At 35.4% G+C, this 25,515-nt stretch overlaps 1 protein-coding gene across 1 annotated transcript in view; it reads right to left on the bottom strand.

Moving 5' to 3' along the window:
* The window catches only part of PHF19 (PHD finger protein 19), a 240,082-nt gene that overhangs the window by 13,737 nt on the left and 200,830 nt on the right, over positions 1-25,515 (bottom strand). Inside the window, exons 12-14 of the mRNA XM_053695775.1 lie at positions 19,927-20,014; positions 14,332-14,417; positions 269-364 (exon numbers count right to left, since the gene is read on the bottom strand). Coding sequence (XP_053551750.1) covers positions 269-364; positions 14,332-14,417; positions 19,927-20,014 — 270 coding nt within the window. The remainder of the gene's footprint in view (positions 1-268; positions 365-14,331; positions 14,418-19,926; positions 20,015-25,515) is intronic.

Genomic DNA, 25,515 nt, shown 5'->3' with positions numbered 1-25,515 from the left:
ATGCATTTCCTCACCTTGATGCTCACAGATCCTTAAGATCAGTAATTGACAACCAATAGCATACAAAGGTATGCTTATCTTTCTATTGAACCATGTATAAATATAATGTGCAAATTCACTGCAGGGCATGAGTTTAATGGAGGTGAAATGGGCCATTCTTCCCCAGAGGAAGGTAAGGATACACACATATCCTGGACCTGCTAGTTATTAATGTTCGCACTGCTGTAGATTGCTGCATCATGTGACATATTGGCGCTTACATACTCACCGGGACTCGTATGACAAGCAGGTAGATGCAGATCCTGCGGTACTGGCGGCATCAATAGACTCCAAATCAGAAGTAAAATTGTGTCCAGAGCTTGCACTAAACACAAACAGTTACACACAATTAGCACATGTAGATGCACACCAGCACTTAACTCTAAAAGTAATAGCTTGTACATTGTTCCCACAATTCAGCTAAAACAGATTATAGAGACGTGTGTGTGTCCTTGTTATGATTATTATCAGGTATTTGTATGTATTCATGTGTCCGTGCATAGATATATGTCTATATGATGTATGTGTGTGTATAACTTACGTATGTGTATGAGTTTGTATGTATTCATGTGTCCGTGCATAGATATATGTCTATATGATGTATGTATGTATGTGTGTATGACTTACGTATGAGTTTGTAAGTATTCATGTGTCCGTGCATAGATATATGTCTATATGATGTATGTATGTATGTGTGTATGACTTAAGTATGTGTATGAGTTTGTATGTATTCATGTGCCCGTGCATAGATATATGTCTATATGATGTATGTGTGTGTATAACTTACGTATGTGTATGAGTTTGTAAGTATTCATGTGCCCGTGCATAGATATATGTCTATATGATGTATGTATGTATGTATGTGTGTATGACTTACGTATGTGTATGAGTTTGTAAGTATTCATGTGCCCGTGCATAGATATATGTCTATATGATGTATGTGTGTGTGTGTATGACTTACGTATGAGTTTGTAAGTATTCATGTGTCCGTGCATAGATATATGTCTATATGATGTATGTGTGTGTGTGTGACTTACGTATGTGTATGAGTTTGTATGTATTCATGTGTCGGTGCATAGATATATGTCTATATGATGTATGTGTGTGTATGACTTACGTATGTGTATGAGTTTGTATGTATTCATGTGTCGGTGCATAGATATATGTCTATATGACGTATGTATGTGTGTGTGTATGACTTAAGTATGTGTATGAGTTTGTATGTATTCATGTGTCCGTGCATAGATATATGTCTATATGATGTATGTATGTATGTGTGTATGACCTACGTATGTGTATGAGTTTGTATGTATTCATGTGTCGGTGCATAGATATATGTCTATATGATGTATGTATATGTGTGTGTGTGTATGACTTATGTATGAGTTTGTATGTATTCATGTGTCCGTGCATAGATATATGTCTATATGACGTATGTATGTGTGTGTATGACTTACGTATGTGTATGAGTTTGTATGTATTCATGTGTCCGTGCATAGATATATGTCTATATGAGGTATTATGTGCATGTGTGTATGACTTACGTATATGTATGAGTTTGTAAGTATTCATGTGTCCGTGCATAGATATATGTCTATATGATGTATGTATGTGTGTGTGTATGACCTACGTATGTGTATGAGTTTGTATGTATTCATGTGTCCGTGCATAGATATATGTCTATAAGATGTAGGTATGTGTGTATGACTTACGTATGTGTATGAGTTTGTATGTATTCATGTGTCCGTGCATAGATATATGTCTATATGATGTATGTGTGTGTATGACTTACGTATGTGTATGAGTTTGTATGTATTCATGTGTCCGTGCATAGATATATGTCTATATGATGTATGTATGTATGTGTGTATGACTTAAGTATGTGTATGAGTTTGTATGTATTCATGTGTCCGTGCATAGATATATGTCTATATGATGTATGTATGTATGTGTGTATGACCTACGTATGTGTATGAGTTTGTATGTATTCATGTGTCCGTGCATAGATATATGTCTATATGATGTATGTATGTATGTGTGTATGACTTACGTATGTGTATGAGTTTGTATGTATTCATGTGTCGGTGCATAGATATATGTCTATATGATGTATGTATGTATGTGTATGTGTATGACTTACGTATGTGTATGAGTTTGTATGTATTCATGTGTCCGTGCATAGATATATGTCTATATGATGTATTTATGTGTGTGTATGACTTACGTATGTGTATGAGTTTGTATGTATTCATGTGTCCGTGCATAGATATATGTCTATATGATGTATTTATGTGTGTGTATGACTTACGTATGTGTATGAGTTTGTATGTATTCATGTGTCCGTGCATAGATATATGTCTATATGATGTATGTATGTATGTGTGTATGACCTACGTATGTGTATGAGTTTGTATGTATTCATGTGTCGGTGCATAGATATATGTCTATATGATGTATGTATATGTGTGTGTGTGTATGACTTATGTATGAGTTTGTATGTATTCATGTGTCCGTGCATAGATATATGTCTATATGACGTATGTATGTGTGTGTATGACTTACGTATGTGTATGAGTTTGTATGTATTCATGTGTCCGTGCATAGATATATGTCTATATGATGTATGTATATGTGTGTGTGTGTATGACTTATGTATGAGTTTGTATGTATTCATGTGTCCGTGCATAGATATATGTCTATATGACGTATGTATGTGTGTGTATGACTTACGTATGTGTATGAGTTTGTATGTATTCATGTGTCCGTGCATAGATATATGTCTATATGAGGTATTATGTGCATGCGTGTATGACTTACGTATGTGTATGAGTTTGTAAGTATTCATGTGTCCGTGCATAGATATATGTCTATATGATGTATTATGTGTGTGTATGACTTACGTATGTGTATGAGTTTGTATGTATTCATGTGTTCGTGCATAGATATATGTCTATATGATGAATGTATATGTGTGTGTGTGTGTATGACTTATGTATGTGTATGAGTTTGTAAGTATTCATGTGTCCGTGCATAGATATATGTCTATATGATGTATGTGTGTGTGTGTATGACTTACGTATGTGTATGAGTTTGTAAGTATTCATGTGTTCGTGCATAGATATATGTCTATATGATGAATGTATATGTGTGTGTGTGTATGACTTATGTATGAGTTTGTATGTATTCATGTGTCCGTGCATAGATATATGTCTATATGATGTATGTATGTGTGTGTGTATGACTTATGTATGTGTATGAGTTTGTAAGTATTCATGTGTCCGTGCATAGATATATGTCTATATGATGTATGTATGTGTGTGTATGACTTATGTATGAGTTTGTAAGTATTCATGTGTCCGTGCATAGATATATGTCTATAAGATGTAGGTATGTGTGTATGACTTACGTATGTGTATGAGTTTGTATGTATTCATGTGTCCGTGCATAGATATATGTCTATATGATGTATGTATGTGTGTGTATGACTTATGTATGAGTTTGTATGTATTCATGTGTCCGTGCATAGATATATGTCTATATGACGTATGTATGTGTGTGTATGACTTATGTTTGAGTTTGTATGTATTCATGTGTCCGTGCATAGATATATGTCTATATGATGTATGTATGTGTGTGTATGACTTATGTATGAGTTTGTATGTATTCATGTGTCCGTGCATAGATATATGTCTATATGATGTATGTGTGTATGTGTGTATGACTTACGTATGTGTATGAGTTTGTATGTATTCATGTGTCCGTGCATAGATATATGTCTATATGATGTATGTATGTATGTGTGTATGACTTACGTATGTGTATGAGTTTGTATGTATTCATGTGTCCGTGCATAGATATATGTCTATATGATGTATGTGTGTGTATGTGTATGACTTACGTATGTGTATGAGTTTGTATGTATTCATGTGTCCGTGCATAGATATATGTCTATATGATGTATGTATGTGTGTGTGTATGACTTAAGTATGTGTATGAGTTTGTATGTATTCATGTGTCCGTGCATAGATATATGTCTATATGATGTATGTGTGTGTGTGTGACTTACGTATGAGTTTGTAAGTATTCATGTGTCCGTGCATAGATATATGTCTATATGATGTATGTGTGTGTATGTGTATGACTTACGTATGTGTATGAGTTTGTATGTATTCATGTGTCCGTGCATAGATATATGTCTATATGATGTATGTATGTGTGTGTGTATGACTTACGTATGTGTATTAGTTTGTATGTATTCATGTGTCCGTGCATAGATATATGTCTATATGATGTATGTATGTATGTGTGTGTGTATGACCTACGTATGTGTATGAGTTTGTATGTATTCATGTGTCCGTGCATAGATATATGTCTATATGATGTATGTATGTGTGTGTGTATGACTTAAGTATGTGTATGAGTTTGTATGTATTCATGTGTCCGTGCATAGATATATGTCTATATGATGTATGTATGTGTGTGTGTATGACTTAAGTATGTGTATGAGTTTGTATGTATTCATGTGTCCGTGCATAGATATATGTCTATAAGATGTATGTATGTGTGTGTGTATGACTTACGTATGAGTTTGTAAGTATTCATGTGTCCGTGCATAGATATATGTCTATATGATGTATGTATGTGTGTGTGTATGACCTACGTATGTGTATGAGTTTGTAAGTATTCATGTGTCCGTGCATAGATATATGTCTATATGATGTATGTATGTGTGTGTGTATGACTTACGTATGTGTATGAGTTTGTATGTATTCATGTGTCCGTGCATAGATATATGTCTATATGATGTATGTATGTGTGTGTGTATGACTTATGTATGAGTTTGTATGTATTCATGTGTCCGTGCATAGATATATGTCTATATGATGTATGTATGTGTGTGTGTATGACTTACGTATGTGTATTAGTTTGTATGTATTCATGTGTCCGTGCATAGATATATGTCTATATGATGTATGTATGTATGTGTGTGTGTATGACCTACGTATGTGTATGAGTTTGTATGTATTCATGTGTCCGTGCATAGATATATGTCTATATGATGTATGTATGTATGTATGTGTGTATGACTTACGTATGTGTATGAGTTTGTAAGTATTCATGTGCCCGTGCATAGATATATGTCTATATGATGTATGTGTGTGTGTGTATGACTTACGTATGAGTTTGTATGTATTCATGTGTCCGTGCATAGATATATGTCTATATGATGTATGTATGTGTGTGTGTATGACCTACGTATGTGTATGAGTTTGTAAGTATTCATGTGTCCGTGCATAGATATATGTCTATATGATGTATGTATGTGTGTGTGTATGACTTACGTATGTGTATGAGTTTGTATGTATTCATGTGTCCGTGCATAGATGTATGTCTATATGATGTATGTATGTGTATAACTTACGTATGTGTATGAGTTTGTATGTATTCATGTGTCCGTGCATAGATATATGTCTATATGATGTATGTATGTGTGTGTGTATGACCTACGTATGTGTATGAGTTTGTATGTATTCATGTGTCCGTGCATAGATATATGTCTATATGATGTATGTATGTGTGTGTGTATGACCTACGTATGTGTATGAGTTTGTATGTATTCATGTGTCCGTGCATAGATATATGTCTATATGATGTATGTATGTGTGTGTGTATGACTTAAGTATGTGTATGAGTTTGTATGTATTCATGTGTCCGTGCATAGATATATGTCTATAAGATGTATGTATGTGTGTGTGTATGACTTACGTATGAGTTTGTAAGTATTCATGTGTCCGTGCATAGATATATGTCTATATGATGTATGTATGTGTGTGTGTATGACCTACGTATGTGTATGAGTTTGTAAGTATTCATGTGTCCGTGCATAGATATATGTCTATATGATGTATGTATGTGTGTGTGTATGACTTACGTATGTGTATGAGTTTGTATGTATTCATGTGTCCGTGCATAGATATATGTCTATATGATGTATGTATGTGTGTGTGTATGACTTATGTATGAGTTTGTATGTATTCATGTGTCCGTGCATAGATATATGTCTATATGATGTATGTATGTGTGTGTGTATGACTTACGTATGTGTATTAGTTTGTATGTATTCATGTGTCCGTGCATAGATATATGTCTATATGATGTATGTATGTATGTGTGTGTGTATGACCTACGTATGTGTATGAGTTTGTATGTATTCATGTGTCCGTGCATAGATATATGTCTATATGATGTATGTATGTATGTATGTGTGTATGACTTACGTATGTGTATGAGTTTGTAAGTATTCATGTGCCCGTGCATAGATATATGTCTATATGATGTATGTGTGTGTGTGTATGACTTACGTATGAGTTTGTATGTATTCATGTGTCCGTGCATAGATATATGTCTATATGATGTATGTATGTGTGTGTGTATGACCTACGTATGTGTATGAGTTTGTAAGTATTCATGTGTCCGTGCATAGATATATGTCTATATGATGTATGTATGTGTGTGTGTATGACTTACGTATGTGTATGAGTTTGTATGTATTCATGTGTCCGTGCATAGATGTATGTCTATATGATGTATGTATGTGTATAACTTACGTATGTGTATGAGTTTGTATGTATTCATGTGTCCGTGCATAGATATATGTCTATATGATGTATGTATGTGTGTGTGTATGACCTACGTATGTGTATGAGTTTGTATGTATTCATGTGTCCGTGCATAGATATATGTCTATATGATGTATGTATGTGTGTGTGTATGACCTACGTATGTGTATGAGTTTGTAAGTATTCATGTGTCCGTGCATAGATATATGTCTATATGATGTATGTATGTGTGTGTGTATGACTTACGTATGTGTATGAGTTTGTATGTATTCATGTGTCCGTGCATAGATATATGTCTATATGATGTATGTATGTGTGTGTGTATGACTTACGTATGTGTATGAGTTTGTATGTATTCATGTGTCCGTGCATAGATATATGTCTATATGATGTATGTATGTGTGTGTGTATGACTTATGTATGAGTTTGTAAGTATTCATGTGCCCGTGCATAGATATATGTCTATATGATGTATGTGTGTGTGTGTGACTTACGTATGAGTTTGTAAGTATTCATGTGTCCGTGCATAGATATATGTCTATATGATGTATGTATGTATGTGTATGACTTACGTATGTGTATGAGTTTGTATGTATTCATGTGTCCGTGCATAGATATATGTCTATATGATGTATGTGTGTGTGTGTGACTTACGTATGAGTTTGTAAGTATTCATGTGTCCGTGCATAGATATATGTCTATATGATGTATGTATGTATGTGTATGTGTATGACTTACGTATGTGTATGAGTTTGTATGTATTCATGTGTCCGTGCATAGATATATGTCTATATGATGTATGTGTGTGTGTGTGACTTACGTATGAGTTTGTAAGTATTCATGTGTCCGTGCATAGATATATGTCTATATGATGTATGTATGTATGTGTATGTGTATGACTTACGTATGTGTATGAGTTTGTATGTATTCATGTGTCCGTGCATAGATATATGTCTATATGATGTATGTATGTATGTGTATGACTTACGTATGTGTATGAGTTTGTATGTATTCATGTGTCCGTGCATAGATATATGTCTATATGATGTATGTGTGTGTATGTGTATGACTTACGTATGTGTATGAGTTTGTATGTATTCATGTGTCCGTGCATAGATATATGTCTATAAGATGTATGTATGTGTGTGTATGACTTACGTATGTGTATGAGTTTGTATGTATTCATGTGTCCGTGCATAGATATATGTCTATATGATGTATGTATGTATGTATGTGTGTATGACTTACGTATGTGTATGAGTTTGTAAGTATTCATGTGCCCGTGCATAGATATATGTCTATATGATGTATGTGTGTGTGTGTATGACTTACGTATGTGTATGAGTTTGTATGTATTCATGTGTCCGTGCATAGATATATGTCTATATGATGTATGTGTGTGTGTGTGACTTACGTATGAGTTTGTAAGTATTCATGTGTCCGTGCATAGATATATGTCTATATGATGTATGTATGTATGTGTATGTGTATGACTTACGTATGTGTATGAGTTTGTATGTATTCATGTGTCCGTGCATAGATATATGTCTATATGACGTATGTATGTGTGTGTATAACTTACGTATGTGTATGAGTTTGTATGTATTCATGTGTCCGTGCATAGATATATGTCTATATGATGTATGTATGTATGTGTGTGTATGACTTACGTATGTGTATGAGTTTGTAAGTATTCATGTGTCCGTGCATAGATATATGTCTATAAGATGTATGTATGTGTGTGTGTATGACTTACGTATGTGTATGAGTTTGTAAGTATTCATGTGCCTGTGCATAGATATATGTCTATATGATGTATGTGTGTGTATGTGTATGACTTACGTATGTGTATGAGTTTGTATGTATTCATGTGTCCGTGCATAGATATATGTCTATATGATGTATGTATGTGTGTGTATGTATGACTTATGTATGTGTATGAGTTTGTATGTATTCATGTGTCCGTGCATAGATATATGTCTATATGATGTATGTATGTATGTGTATGTGTATGACGTACGTATGTGTATGAGTTTGTATGTATTCATGTGTCCGTGCATAGATATATGTCTATATGATGTATGTGTGTGTATGTGTATGACTTACGTATGTGTATGAGTTTGTATGTATTCATGTGTCCGTGCATAGATATATGTCTATATGATGTATGTGTGTGTATGTGTATGACTTACGTATGTGTATGAGTTTGTATGTATTCATGTGCCCGTGCATAGATATATGTCTATATGACGTATGTATGTGTGTGTGTATGACTTACGTATGTGTATGAGTTTGTATGTATTCATGTGTCCGTGCATAGATATATGTCTATATGATGTATGTGTGTGTGTGTGACTTACGTATGAGTTTGTAAGTATTCATGTGTCCGTGCATAGATATATGTCTATAAGATGTATGTATGTGTGTGTGTATGACTTACGTATGTGTATGAGTTTGTATGTATTCATGTGTCCGTGCATAGATATATGTCTATATGACGTATGTATGTGTGTGTATAACTTACGTATGTGTATGAGTTTGTATGTATTCATGTGTCCGTGCATAGATATATGTCTATATGATGTATGTGTGTGTATGACTTACGTATGTGTATGAGTTTGTATGTATTCATGTGTCCGTGCATAGATATATGTCTATATGATGTATGTGTGTGTATGACTTACGTATGTGTATGAGTTTGTAAGTATTCATGTGTCCGTGCATAGATATATGTCTATAAGATGTATGTATGTGTGTGTGTATGACTTACGTATGTGTATGAGTTTGTAAGTATTCATGTGTCCGTGCATAGATATATGTCTATAAGATGTATGTATGTGTGTGTATGACTTATGTATGTGTATGAGTTTGTAAGTATTCATGTGTCCGTGCATAGATATATGTCTATAAGATGTATGTATGTGTGTGTGTATGACTTACGTATGTGTATGAGTTTGTATGTATTCATGTGTCCGTGCATAGATATATGTCTATATGACGTATGTATGTGTGTGTATGACTTACGTATGTGTATGAGTTTGTAAGTATTCATGTGTCCGTGCATAGATATATGTCTATAAGATGTAGGTATGTGTGTGTGTATGACTTACGTATGTGTATGAGTTTGTATGTATTCATGTGTCCGTGCATAGATATATGTCTATATGATGTATGTATATGTGTGTGTGTGTATGACTTATGTATGTGTATGAGTTTGTATGTATTCATGTGTCGGTGCATAGATATATGTCTATATGATGTATGTATATGTGTGTGTGTGTATGACTTATGTATGTGTATGAGTTTGTATGTATTCATGTGTCCGTGCATAGATATATGTCTATATGACGTATGTATGTGTGTGTATGACTTACGTATGTGTATGAGTTTGTATGTATTCATGTGTCCGTGCATAGATATATGTCTATAAGATGTATGTATGTGTGTGTGTATGACTTACGTATGAGTTTGTATGTATTCATGTGTCCGTGCATAGATATATGTCTATATGATGTATGTATGTGTGTGTGTATGACCTACGTATGTGTATGAGTTTGTAAGTATTCATGTGTCCGTGCATAGATATATGTCTATATGATGTATGTATGTGTGTGTGTATGACTTATGTATGTGTATGAGTTTGTAAGTATTCATGTGTCCGTGCATAGATATATGTCTATATGATGTATTATGTGCATGTGTGTGTGTATGACTTACGTATGTGTATGAGTTTGTATGTATTCATGTGTCCGTGCATAGATATATGTCTATATGATGTATGTATGTGTGTGTGTATGACTTACGTATGTGTATGAGTTTGTATGTATTCATGTGTCCGTGCATAGATATATGTCTATATGATGTATGTATGTGTGTGTGTGACTTACGTATGTGTATGAGTTTGTATGTATTCATGTGTCCGTGCATAGATATATGTCTATATGATGTATGTGTGTGTATGACTTACGTATGTGTATGAGTTTGTATGTATTCATGTGTCCGTGCATAGATATATGTCTATATGATGTATGTATGTGTGTGTGTATGACTTACGTATGTGTATGAGTTTGTATGTATTCATGTGCCCGTGCATAGATATATGTCTATATGATGTATTTATGTGTGTGTATGACTTATGTATGAGTTTGTATGTATTCATGTGTCCGTGCATAGATATATGTCTATATGATGTATGTATGTATGTGTATGACTTACGTATGTGTATGAGTTTGTATGTATTCATGTGTCCGTGCATAGATATATGTCTATATGATGTATGTATGTATGTGTATGACTTACGTATGTGTATGAGTTTGTAAGTATTCATGTGTCCGTGCATAGATATATGTCTATATGATGTATGTGTGTGTATGTGTATGACTTACGTATGTGTATGAGTTTGTAAGTATTCATGTGTCCGTGCATAGATATATGTCTATATGATGTATGTGTGTGTGTGTGTATGACTTACGTATGTGTATGAGTTTGTAAGTATTCATGTGTCCGTGCATAGATATATGTCTATATGATGTATGTGTGTGTATGTGTATGACTTACGTATGTGTATGAGTTTGTATGTATTCATGTGTCCGTGCATAGATATATGTCTATATGATGTATGTGTGTGTATGTGTATGACTTACGTATGTGTATGAGTTTGTATGTATTCATGTGTCGGTGCATAGATATATGTCTATATGATGTATGTATGTATGTGTGTATGACTTACGTATGTGTATGAGTTTGTATGTATTCATGTGTCCGTGCATAGATATATGTCTATATGATGTATGTATGTATGTGTGTATGACTTACGTATGTGTATGAGTTTGTATGTATTCATGTGTCCGTGCATAGATATATGTCTATATGATGTATGTGTGTGTATGTGTATGACTTACGTATGTGTATGAGTTTGTATGTATTCATGTGTCGGTGCATAGATATATGTCTATATGATGTATGTATATGTGTGTGTGTGTATGACTTATGTATGAGTTTGTATGTATTCATGTGTCCGTGCATAGATATATGTCTATATGACGTATGTATGTGTGTGTATGACTTATGTATGAGTTTGTAAGTATTCATGTGTCCGTGCATAGATATATGTCTATATGACGTATGTATGTGTGTGTATGACTTAAGTATGTGTATGAGTTTGTAAGTATTCATGTGTCCGTGCATAGATATATGTCTATATGATGTATGTGTGTGTGTATGACTTACGTATGTGTATGAGTTTGTAAGTATTCATGTGTCCGTGCATAGATATATGTCTATATGATGTATGTATATGTGTGTGTGTGTATGACTTATGTATGAGTTTGTATGTATTCATGTGTCCGTGCATAGATATATGTCTATAAGATGTATGTGTGTGTATGACTTACGTATGTGTATGAGTTTGTAAGTATTCATGTGTCCGTGCATAGATATATGTCTATATGATGTATTATGTGCATGTGTGTAATATTTATTATTAAATGAGTATATGTATTAATGTGTAAGAGAAGGAGAGGTGTGCATCTGGCGCAACAAGAAAGACCTAATCCTTGAAATGTAAAAGGTAAGGATAGTAGTAATTAAATGCTGCCCCAATCTATCTACCCTGGAGAGATGGTCCCTAAACCCTCCAACCAGGGTAAAAGCGAATATAGAAAAAAAGAGAAACTGATAGAAGAGTTGGGGCGCAAATAATATCAATTATTTATAATGTATAGTAAATCTTCTGTTGATATGTAAGATAATATGTAGATGTTTAAAATATCAAATTCTAGTACAAATTGTGAAATAGGGATACACTGTGTGTGATATAGTCACTTATTTGATAAGTACAATGATATGTAATATCCCTATAATGGATATGTAGTGACCTAACACAATTAAAATACAATAAAAAGAAATCGTATGGAATAAAAACAAAAAATAGTGAGCTTATTAGGCTAATAATACATAGAACACAAAAAATATATGATATTATAAAACACACAATGCAATATAAACAGTTTGTGTATAGCACATATAAAAATTAGTATAATATACAGTAAAAAAACATCTGAAAAACTAAAAAGTAATATATAATATATATGAGACTGCCTTCATCCAAAAAGCAGATATCTTAAGGGGTGTCTACTTACACTCCTTTACCTCAATCAGTATGAGGTAAGTGCCGCGCAGTATCAGTAGAGAACTCCCTTGAATCACCAGCTGTTCAGAGAATAGGATGATCACTTGCAGGACTGGAGTCAGAGTACTTGTCTTTGTAGGAGTAATATAAACCCCTTTCACCAGATGGCCATGAGCATGTAAAACAAATAAATACAATAATAGTGCAACCCCGTATGTAAATTGTGACAATTACTTTATTTCATACAGTGCACTCACATTTAATACCCTCAAATATATATGAGGTATAATAAAAGCAAAGACCGGTTGTTCCAGCCTTCTTCATCAGAGGAAATCCTCTGATGAAGAAGGCTGACAAGTATTAATGCCTTTGAAACGTGTAAGGACTAAGTGATTATTATGAAATAGGACACATCAGGACTGCTGTATATACGGCTGTATATTGGTCTCACTTTGAACTTTAATACGGAAAAGTTGAGCACAGCTATTTGGGAAGAGTTTCTGTCTAATATTGCTGGCTGGAACAACCGGTCTTTGCTTTTATTATACCTCATATATATTTGAGGGTATTAAATGTGAGTGCACTGTATGAAATAAAGTAATTGTCACAATTTACATACGGGGTTGCACTATTATTGTATTTATTTGTTTTACATGCTCATGGCCATCTGGTGAAAGGGGTTTATATTACTCCTACAAAGACAAGTACTCTGACTCCAGTCCTGCAAGTGATCATCCTATTCTCTGAACAGCTGGTGATTCAAGGGAGTTCTCTACTGATACTGCGCGGCACTTACCTCATACTGATTGAGGTAAAGGAGTGTAAGTAGACACCCCTTAAGATATCTGCTTTTTGGATGAAGGCAGTCTCATATATATTATATATTACTTTTTAGTTTTTCAGATGTTTTTTTACTGTATATTATACTAATTTTTATATGTGCTATACACAAACTGTTTATATTGCATTGTGTGTTTTATAATATCATATATTTTTTGTGTTCTATGTATTATTAGCCTAATAAGCTCACTATTTTTTGTTTTTATTCCATACGATTTCTTTTTATTGTATTTTAATTGTGTTTTATTTTTGTGTTAGGTCACTACATATCCATTATAGGGATATTACATATCATTGTACTTATCAAATAAGTGACTATATCACACACAGTGTATCCCTATTTCACAATTTGTACTAGAATTTGATATTTTAAACATCTACATATTATTTTACATATCAACAGAAGATTTACTATACATTATAAATAATTGATATTATTTGCGCCCCAACTCTTCTATCAGTTTCTCTTTTTTTCTATGTATTAATGTGTGTGTGCATATTATATATATTTATGTGTGTGAATGGATGTGTTTTCCGATGCATGTCTTAATAAAAAATTGGTCATCTGTTCTTTGTTTATATAAAGTTTTTTTGTATATTTTTTTATAAACAAATTTTGTAAACTGTGTTTACTAGGCATATGGCTTAAAAAAAAAAATTGTTGGGGCCACTACAGTACATTGTATAAGACACAGAACTCACCTTTTTAAACTCTGGATTTCATCCAGCGTAAAATCAAATATACTGGCCAAATGATGGTTTGTGCTCCACGCAGAGGTAAAATCGCTCTGTAATTTAAGAAATTGTTTAAGTGTAAGAAATGGCTGGAAATCGGCATCTAGTCACATTTCTAACAGAATGAATTTATTTCCCAGCTGTACCCGGCTCTGCGACATACAGTACATTCATTCTATATAGCGGTTTGCTAGTGTGCAAATAAAGGCATCTATTTACTTTTTGACATAGCGCTGTAGAAAACTATGTATTGTGATAAATTGGAAGTTAACGACCCTATGCCTGATATTATGGGCCTTCCCAGTGGGTTAATTAGATCTTTATGAATTTTCGGCAGATAGTAAAATACCGGTATTTTTGGGAATCTAGGGCAGAGGAAATTGTATTCTTTTTTATGTATAATTCCCTGTGTTAGGGTATCCTCCAGCAAATTAGTGAGTCTATTAATACATTTCTTTGTTGGGTCCAGTTTCATTTCCTTGTATGTATCTTTGTCATCTAATAATCTATTAGCTTTATTGACATATTTAACTGTGTCTAAAATGACTACTCCTACTCCCTTGTCCGCCGCATTAATTGTAAGTTCTTTGTTATTTTGTAAATTATTAATAATTTCGTTTTCTTTTCTTGTTATATTCCGTATCTTATATTTATTATGTTTTATTTTTGATACATCTTTTTGTACCAATCGTCCAAGTTCCTACCCTTCTCATTTGAGGGGTAAAACTTAGATTTTAATTTGAAGTCAGTGTGTTTTATCTCTTGGATGGATGTGTCTATATTATTAAATGTCTTAAATTGGGTTAGATTTCTTTCTATAGGGTTCATTTTCTAACATATTGACTTATATGTATATGTGTATTGAACTTATTCATTCTTGCTGTGGGGGCAAAGCTTAAACCAAGCTTTAATACTTTTCCTCTACCTTAGTGAGTTCTTTACTACTTAAATTAAACATTCCTGATGGTGAATCTATTTGGTTCTCTTTGTGTGTTTTTTAACTGTTCTTCTTCCTCTTCTTCCTCTTGATCCTCTCTGTTTCTTATTGGTGGTACATTTGATACGGACTATTTCAGTGTTTCTGGTCCTTGAGGACTTCCCCCTAAAACATGATCCTTATTTCTGGGAGAAAATGTCTCAGTGTTTAGCCTTTCGCATCTATTACTTATTTCAATTCCCCACTCTTGATTTTTATTCCCTCTAGGTGGTCCTCTCTGTGTCTGTATTCTATGTGCTGGATTCCAGTCTTCCCTAAATCTATCATCATTTGTATTATGGTAGTTGGTGTCTTCTCTATAGGGTTGTGACTGCTTTTCACCTCTGTGTGGGTACCATCCTCTAGGTGCATTCCTTTCAAAATATCTCTTTGTATCTTCATAATGTGTGTAACTTCTATCTTGCCCTGTGTATCTCCTATTATAATTAGTATAATCTGTGTTTTCTCTAACTCTTGTGTAGTGATCTCTCTTATCATAAAATGTATTCCAGTTGTTATAATTGGTCCTCCCTCCATAATTAGAACCGGTCCAATAATTCCTATTCTCTCTGTTTTCTGATAATTATGGTGTCCTGTGAACGTGAGCTTCCTGGTATAATTGTTTGTATAGCTTCCTCAGTTACCATTTCAGTCTCTTTACTCATCTCTCTTATAGTTCCTCCATTTTATTTCTTGTAGTTCTTTAATTGATTTCTTTAAATTCAGCATTATTTCCTTTCGTTTAATGATAAACTCCCTATCTTCTTTTACATCCACTAGTTCATTTCTAATGGTTATGATGTTGTTACTAATCTGTTCAAGTGAGTCTTCCCTGGATCATTTTAGTATATTCATTAGGGTTAAAGGGCCACTAAACCCAAAATCTTTCTTTCATGATTCAGATGGAGAACAGAAATTTAAACAACATTACAATTTACTTCCATAATTTATTTTGCTTCATTTTTAAAATATCCTTATTTGAAGAAAAAGCAATGCACATGGTGAGCCAATCACATGATGCTTCTATGTACAGCAACCAATCAGCAGCTAGTGAGCATATCTAGATATGCTTTTCATCAAAGAATATCAAGAGAATAAAACAAATTAGATAATATAAGTAAATTAGAAAGATGTTTAACATTGCATTCTCTTTCTACATCATTAAAGAAAAAATGTGGGTGGCATGTCCCTTTAATGATATTTTTTCTAGTGCTGTGTCCCATTCTACTTGAAATTCATTTTTTTAACTCAAAGGTGCATTTTTTCTTAAATCTTAGGCCTTTGTTATATATTTGTTCAAAAAGTTTAATTCTATTTTCTGTTTGAGTTCACTCGTCATATTTTTCTCTAATTTCAACATTTTAGAATTGATATCTATTGGTTCTGTATCAAGTGTATATGATTCATTATTTGTAATGTCTTGTAGGACTTTGTATCTTCATGCAAATATATCATCTTCCATAACTAGGCTGCCTATACTTAGTGTCAAATGGTGAGTGAGGGAAGATAGAGTACTATTTATAAAAAACTATACATGGCGCCAAGTTGGGACTCCTAAGCTCCCGTACAGGCTAACCCTTCCCTAAGGAAGATAAGATACATATAAAGAATTAAGCTGTAAACCAAATAGACATATAATATACACAAAATTATCCACTGACTAAACTGTGTACAAATATATATGCTGAAGGTCTACCGAATTTGTTATTTAATTAATATGTTGACAGTATATGACATCCTCTCTATTTGCAATTTATAAGAGATTCCACCTTTAGTGTTCCACAAAATGATGAATTGAATATGAGTCTATTTTTACACTTCCACCTTAAAGATTCCACCTTAACTGACCAATGAGACAAAACCAACGAACCAATGAGACAAAGAGGAGGGCTATTTAAATGCCCAGAAGTAAAATTGAGGAATACGTCTTGATAAAGCCTCTAATAGGGAGAAACGCGTTGACGTTTACACTGATAACTATCAGCAAGGATATTCCAGCACTGGAGGCAGAGGATTACAAGAAGTTGATCCTTTATACCTGCAATATCTTAAAACATCAAGTACAGGAAAAAGTGTAATACCAACAAACGGCCATTTGTTTTTTCCACTATCGTCTGGGCGTGCAATATAGTAGCGGCTTTTGGACCAGCATTCTGTCTGAGGAAGTGACATCATCGGGGTCACGTGAATCTAAAGAAAGATGCCGTAAAGTACACAGATTACCGGAGAGGAAAGCTGTGAGTCTGTGTCTGACATTTAGCGTGTCTGTAGATACCGATAAGCAAAAATCCTCTTACCTATATGAACATCACACACTGTCCATTGGTAGAAGTCATCTCTCAAGCGGAATAGACTCTTATGGGACTAGATTTGGGCTGTGTCAAATCACTCAGACTCAGTTAAGACTCAGTCACAGTAGTTACAGTGATTGTAATACCCCACATGGTTGTGACTGTGCTGAAATAGGATATATATCCTGATTTATTTTAAGGAGTCTCAATTGGACATTTTAAGTTAAAAGTTGGAATCATAATTATTATTTTTAATTGTATTACATAGTGTTTTACTACATATTTTTTGTCACACTATTGTGATCAGCTATATTATTGCGATTCCCTATGTCAGTTTTATCCAATAGTCAATTTTCACTTATATTTTTATTCTGAGCACATTAACAGATTTTTTTTTTTTCAGGAAGACGTCCCTATCTACTTGTCTATACTGCACATACATTATTTTACCCATTGTTGTATTAGTAAATATTTCTGTTTCATTCTTGAGTTTTACATTTTTTATTCCCAGGACCCCCCTAGCTTTAATTAGCACTCCTTTACTATAATTTGTATATTTGTTCTTATCTTTTGGCTACCTTAGGGAAGGGTTAGCCTGTACGGGAGCTTAGGAGTCCTAACTTGGCGCCATATATAGTTTTTTATAAATAGTACTCTATCTTCCCTCACTCACCATTTGAGCCTAAGTATAGGCAGCCTAGTTATGGAAGATGATATATTTGCATGGAGGGACAAAGTCCTACAACAATTACAAATAATGAATCATATACACTTGATACAGAACCAATAGATATCAATTCTAAAAAATTTAAATTAGAGAAAAATATGACGAGTGAACTCAAACAGAAAATAGAATTAAACTTTTTGAACAAATATATAACAAACAACTGGGCACCTAGAGGCCTAAAACTTAAGAAAAAAATGCACCTTTGCGTTAAAAAACGAATTTCAAGTAGAATGGGACACAGCACTAGAAAAAATATCATTAACTCTAATGAATATACTAAAATGATCCAGGGAAGACTCACTTGAACAGATTAGTAACAACATCATAACCATTAGAAATGAACTAGTGGATGTAAAAGAAGATAGGGAGTTTATCATTAAACAAAAGGAAATAATGCTGAATTTAAAGAAATCAATTAAAGAACTACAAGAAATAAAATGGAGGAAATATAAGAGAGATGAGTAAAGAGACTGAAATGGTAACTGAGGAAGCTATACAAACAATTATACCAGGAAGCTCACGTTCACAGGACACCATAATTATCCCTGGCAACCAAAATCACTTCACATCAAAAACTTTCACCAGAGTCAGATATTATGAAAACAGAGAGAATAGGAATTATTGGACCGGTTCTAATTATGGAAGGAGGACCAATTATAACAACTGGAATACATTTTATGATAAGAGAGATCACTACACAAGAGTTAGAGAAAACACAGATTATACTAATTATAATAGGAGATACACAGGGCAAGATAGAAGTTACACACATTATGAAGATACAAATAGATATTTTGAAAGGAATGCACCTAGAGGATGGTACCCACACAGAGGTGAAAAGCAGTCACAACCCTATAGAGAAGACACCAACTACCATAATACAAATGATGATAGATTTAGGGAAGACTGGAATCCAGCACATAGAATACAGACACAGAGAGGACCACCTAGAGGGAATAAAAATCAAGAGTGGGGAATTGAAACAAGTAATAGATGCGAAAGGCTAAACACTGAGACATTTTCTCCCAGAAATAAGGATCATGTTTTAGGGGGAAGTCCTCAAGGACCAGAAACACTGAAATAGTCCGTATCAAATGTACCACCAATAAGAAATAGAGAGGATCAAGAGGAGGAAGAAAAGTTAAAAAACACAAAGAGAACCAAATAGAGTCACCATTACGAATATTTAATTTAAGTAGTAAAGACCTTACTAAGGAAGAGGAAAAAGTATTAAAGCAAGAATGAATAAGTTCTTGTGTATAAGTAATTAATTAGCGCCTTGTGTATAAGTCATTATATAGCGCCTTGTGTATAAGTCATTATATAGCGCCTTGTGTATAAGTCATTATATAGCGCCTTGTGTATAACTCATTATATAGCACCTTGTGTATAACTCATTATATAGCACCTTGTGTATAAGTCATTATATAGCGCCTTGTGTATAACTCATTATATAGCACCTTGTGTATAAGTCATTATATAGCGCCTTGTGTATAACTCATTATATAGCGCCTTGTGTATTTCTCTGGCCATTACAGACTAGCTGACACTAAAGCAATACCACTTACACTGGGAATAGCGTCTTCTAGGAGAAATTTGGAATGTTTCGTTCGGGTAGAGGTTGTTTTTTGTCGCTGACAGTCATGAGGAATCAAACTGCAAGAAAGTTGACAAGCTGTAAATACGTCACACATAAGATATTGCACAACATATTAATAATACGATAAAGGAAAATACTCTTGAGAGGACATTAAAGAGACAGTCAACACTAAAATTGTTATTGTTTAAAAAAGATAATTTATGCTTACCTGATAAATTTGTTTCTTTTTAGACACGATGAGCCACAGATCATCATCCTTACTTGTGGAATTACACCTCCTTGTCAGCAGGAGGAGGCAAAGAGCAGCACAGCAGAGCTGTATATATAGCTCCTCCCTCTCCAGTCATTCGACCGAAGTTAGGAAGAGAAAGGAAAAGCCAAGGTGCAGAGGTGTCTGAAGTTTCCAAAAGTTAATAACCTGTCTCAAGGAACAGGGCGGGCCGTGGACTCATCGTGTCTAAAAAGAAACAAATTTATCAGGTAAGCATACATTTTCCTTTCTTTTTAAAGACACGATGAGTCCACAGATCATCATCCTTACTTGTGGGATACACGGATGATAACGGAGGAACAAGACAGGGAACCTAAACGGAAGGCACTACTGCTTGAAGAACCTTTCTCCCAAAAGCAGCCTCAGCCGAGGCAAAAGTATCAAATTTGTGTGAAGAGAAGACCAAGTTGCAGCCTTGCAAATCTGTTCCACAGAAGCTTCATTTTTGAATGCCCATAAGGAAGCAACTGCCCTAGTGGAATGAGCTGTAATTCTTTCAGGAGGCTGCTGCCCAGCAGTCTCATATACAAAGCGGATGATACTCCTCAACCAAAAAGAAAGAGAGGTAGCCGTAGCTTTCTGACCCTTACGTGTTCCAGAGAAAACTACGAACAGAGAAGAAGACTGCTGAAAGTCCTTAGTTGCTTGTAAGTAAAACTTCAAAGCACGGACTACGTCCAAATTATGCAGAAGCCTTTCCTTCTGAGAAGGAGGATTAGGACACAAGGAAGGAACAACAATCTCCTGATTAATGTTCCTGTCTGAAAAAACCTTAGGAAGAAACCCTAGTTTAGTACGTAAAACCACCTTATCCGAATGGAAAATAAGGTAAGGTGAATTGTATTGCAACGCCGACAGCTCAGACACTCTTCGAGCTGAAGAAATGGCAATGAGAAATAAAACTTTCCAAGACAACAACTTAATATCTAAGGAATGCATAGGCTCAAATGGAGCCCCTTGAAGAACCTTAAGAACTAAATTCAGACTCCATGGAGGAGTAACTGGTTTGAACACAGGCTTGATCCTAACCAAGGCGTGACAAAAGGATCGAACATTTGGGACATCAGCCAGACGTTTAGGTAACAAAATAGATAAGGCAGAGATCTGACCCCTTAGGGAACTTGCTGATAAACCCTTCTCCAATCCGTCTTGGAGAAAAAAGACAACATTCTGGGAATCCTAACCCTACTCCATGAGTAACCCTTGGATTCACACTAATAAAGATATTTACGCCATATCTTATAGTAAATCTTCCTAGTTACAGGCTTACGCGCCTGAATCAAGGTCTCTATGACTGAATCAGAAAAAACCCCGCTTGGATAGAATTAAGCGTTCAATCTCCAAGCAGTCAGCTTCAGAGAAATTAGATTTGGATGAAGGAAGGGTCCTTGAATGAGAAGATCCTTCCTCAATGGTAGTCTCCAGGGTGGCAGGGATGACATGTCCACCAGATCGGCATACCAAATCCTGCGAGGCCACGCAGGAGCAATGAGAATCACTGATGCCTTCTCCTGTTTGATTCAAGCAATGACCCGAGGAAGAAGAGCAAACGGGGGGAAAAAGATATGCTAGGCTGAAGGACCAAGGAACTGCTAGAGCATCTATCAGTTCCGCCTGAGGATCCCTGGACCTTGACCCGTATCTCGGGAGCTTGGCATTCTGACGAGATGCCATGAGATCTAACGCCGACCGAGCCCATTTGAAAATCAGGTTGGAGAATACTTCCGGATGGAGTTCCCACTCTCCCGGATGAAAGGTCTGCCTGCTAAGAAAGTCCGCCTCCCAGTTGTCCACAAATGTTCTCTGTGAAATGGATCACAAAAACAAAAGGCGCCTCCAAGTGTGATATAGTAAGGGCAAATAAATAATGTGATAATCAAAATGATACTCACAAGTAGAGCAGCACTCAATTGTGCTAAATCAGGCAGACTGGGATCTCACAGTGTCCCAGCTCACTGACACTGCCAGAATACTGGTAACTCCTTTGTCCAATAGGACCAAAATAAGCTCAGACTCTCAGGATAAAATGATGATAAAACCACAATTTAATGGCAAATAAAAATCAAAGTGTCAACAATATAACACTTGATATTCAAAACAAATAAGCAACGCATTTCTCAGACTGCTGTCTGTTTCATCAGGGATGTGGATCACTGACAGAGGGCAAGAATGGGCCTCAGCCCACCGGATTATCTTGGCTACCTCTGTCATCGCTAAGGAACTCCTCGTTCCTCCCTGATGATTGATGTAAGCCACTGTTGTTAGGTTGTCCGTCTGGAATCTGATGAACTGGGCCGAAGCCAACTGAGGCCAGGCCAGAAGAGCATTGAAAATCGCTCTCAGTTCCAGGATGTTTATAGGAAGAACAGACTCTGCTGGAGTCCACACTCCCTGAGCCTTTAGAGAAACCCAGATAGCTCCCCACCCTAGAAGGCTGGCATCTGTTGTCACAATCACCCAGGATGGTCTGCGAAAGCATGTTCCCTGGGATAGATGATCCAGAGACAACCACCATTGAAGTGAATCCCTTGTCTCCTGCTCCAGAGTTATTTGAGGAGACAAGTCTGCATAATCTCCATTCCACAGCCTGAACATGTTTAACTGCAGAGGTCTGAGGTGAAACCGAGCAAACGGAATGATGTCCATTGCCGCCACCATCAGTCCGATTACTTCCATGCACTGGGCCACTGACGGCCGAGGATTGGACTGAAGGTCTCGGCAGGCATCTAGAATCTTTGATTTCCTGACCTCTGTCAGAAAAATCCTCATAGATATAGAATCTATTACAGTTCCCAAGAAAGTCACCCTTGCTTTCGGGATTAAGAAACTCTTGTCCAGGTTTACCTTCCACCCGTGAGTTCTCAGGAAGGATAGTACAATGTCGGTATGGGACCTTGCTTGTTGACAAGATGGTGCCTGGATTAGAATATCATCCAGATAAGGAGCCACCGCAATGCCCCGCGGTCTTAAAACCGCCAGCAGAGACCCCAGAACTTTTGTGAAAATTCTGGGTGCCGTGGCCACCCCGAAAGGAAGAGCCACGAAACTGAAAGTGTCTGTCCAGAAAGGCAAACCATAGGAACTTGTGATGATCTCTGTGGATAGGAACATGTAGATATGCATCCTTTAATTCCACTGTCGTCATAAATTGACCCTCCTGAATCAATGGAAGAATGATACGAATAGATTCCATCTTGAAAGATGGAACTCTGAGAAACTTGTTCAGACTCTTGAGGTCTAAAATAGGTCTGAAAGTTCCCTCCTTCTTGGGAACTACAAACAGATTTGAATAAAAACCCTGCCCATGTTCCTGTACGGGAATGGGAATAATCACTCCCAGGGAGGAGAGGTCTCTTACACAATGTAAGAACGCCTCTCTCTTTATCTGGTTTGCAGATAATCTTGAAAGAAAAAACCTTCCTCGGGGAGGAACATTTTTGAACTCTAGTTTGTATCCCTGGGACACAATTTCTATGGCCCAGGGATCCTGAACGTCTCACACCCAAGCCTGAACGAAGAAAGAAAGTCTGCCCGCCACCAAATTCCAGGCCCGGATCGGGGGCATGCCCTTCATGCTGATTTGGAGTCAGCAGTAGGTTTCTTGGACTGTTTACCCTTGTTCAAAGGCTGGTTGGGTCTCCAAGTGGGCTTAGATTGCAAATAGTTTCCTTCCTGTTTAGAGGAGGAAGAGAAAGAATTTCCCTTGAAATTGTGAAAGGAATGAAAATTATTTTGTTGCCCTTTTTGTTTATTTCTCTTAACCTGAGGACCCTTACCTCCCGTGATGTCAGAGATAATTTCCTTAAAGCCAGGTCCAAACAAGGTCTTTCCCTTGTAAGGAATAGCTAGAAGCTTAGACTTAGATGAAACGTCCGCAGACCAAGGTTTTAACCATAAAGCTCTGCGGGCTAGGATAGAGAACCCTGAACTCTTAGCTGCCAATTTAGTAATTTGCAGAGAAGCATCCTTAGTAAACACATTGGCTAACTTCAGAGCTTTAATCCTATCTTGGATCTCCTCCTTTTACTTTCTGCCAAAGATCCACAAAGATCTTAAAAATCCCCCTGGCCGTCCCATAATCTCTGGGATAGGTTCCCTCACATCAGGCCTATCCCAGTATGTAGACTTTTTTCTACAGAAATATGTGATAACGCTACCAGCATATCTAAGAGATTCGACACACTTTCTAAATAAAATCCAAAACCTAGAATGGAAAGAAAATTACATTATGGCAACATGTGATGTCAACTCTTTGTATACTAATATATCCCACCATATGGGAAAAGAGGCTATCAAATCATTTTTAGACAGAGATATAGATCTATCTGAGACTCAAAACAAGTTTATTTTGGATTGTATTAGTTTTATCCTACAAAATAACAGTTTTTTATTCAATAATGAGGTATTTCTCCAGACTAAGGGAACGGCAATGGGCACAAGGTTCGCCCCCAGTTATGCTAATTTGTTTATGGGCCATTTTGAGGATAATCATATCTACAATGGTCACTGGGAGGCGAACCTTGTGCTCTATTGCAGATTCATAGATGACATTTTTATTGTGTGGCGTGGGGACGTTGAACTATTAAACATATTTTTAACAGATCTTAACAGTAACAACTTAGGAATATCCTTTTCTCATGAATACAGTTGTAGGAAACTCAATTTTTTAGATATTGCAATAGAAATCAATGATAACCAAATACACACTGAAACCTACTTCAAAGCTATTGACGCTAATAATTATATACATTCATCCAGTTGCCATTTAAATCAATGGAAACACAATATCCCAAAAAGCCAGTATATGAGAGTAAAGAAAAATTGTTCATCTCTAGAAAGCTATCAGACACAATCCCAGATACTAACTACCAGATTTATCGAAAAAGGTTATGACAGCAATAGAATAGGTAAAATACAACAAGAGGTTGCTAAAATTGATAGAAACACCCTATTACTACCAAAAAAGAAATCCATTGCAAAAAAATCCAATGAACTGTTTGTACCTTTCATCACTGAGTTTAGCTCAGAACACTATGAAGTTAAAAAGATTCTAAGAAAACATTGGTATTTAATTAAACAGGACCATATACTAGGGAACCAAGTAAAAAATCAACCTGATATAATTTTTAAAAAAGCTAAAAACTTAAAGAGTGTATTATCTCCCAGTGAATATAAGGAAAAAAAACAACACTCTACATATAAAGATATGAAAGGAGATAAAGTAATTGGTTTTTTTCCGTGTAACACCTGTAAGTCATGCAAACACAGTCATAAGTTAAAAGAATT

The sequence above is a fragment of the Bombina bombina genome, chromosome 12 (assembly GCF_027579735.1).
Source record: "Bombina bombina isolate aBomBom1 chromosome 12, aBomBom1.pri, whole genome shotgun sequence".
Lineage (NCBI taxonomy): Eukaryota > Metazoa > Chordata > Amphibia > Anura > Bombinatoridae > Bombina > Bombina bombina.
Note: the sequence above shows the minus strand (reverse complement) of the source record. Positions and strands in the feature narration are given on the sequence as shown.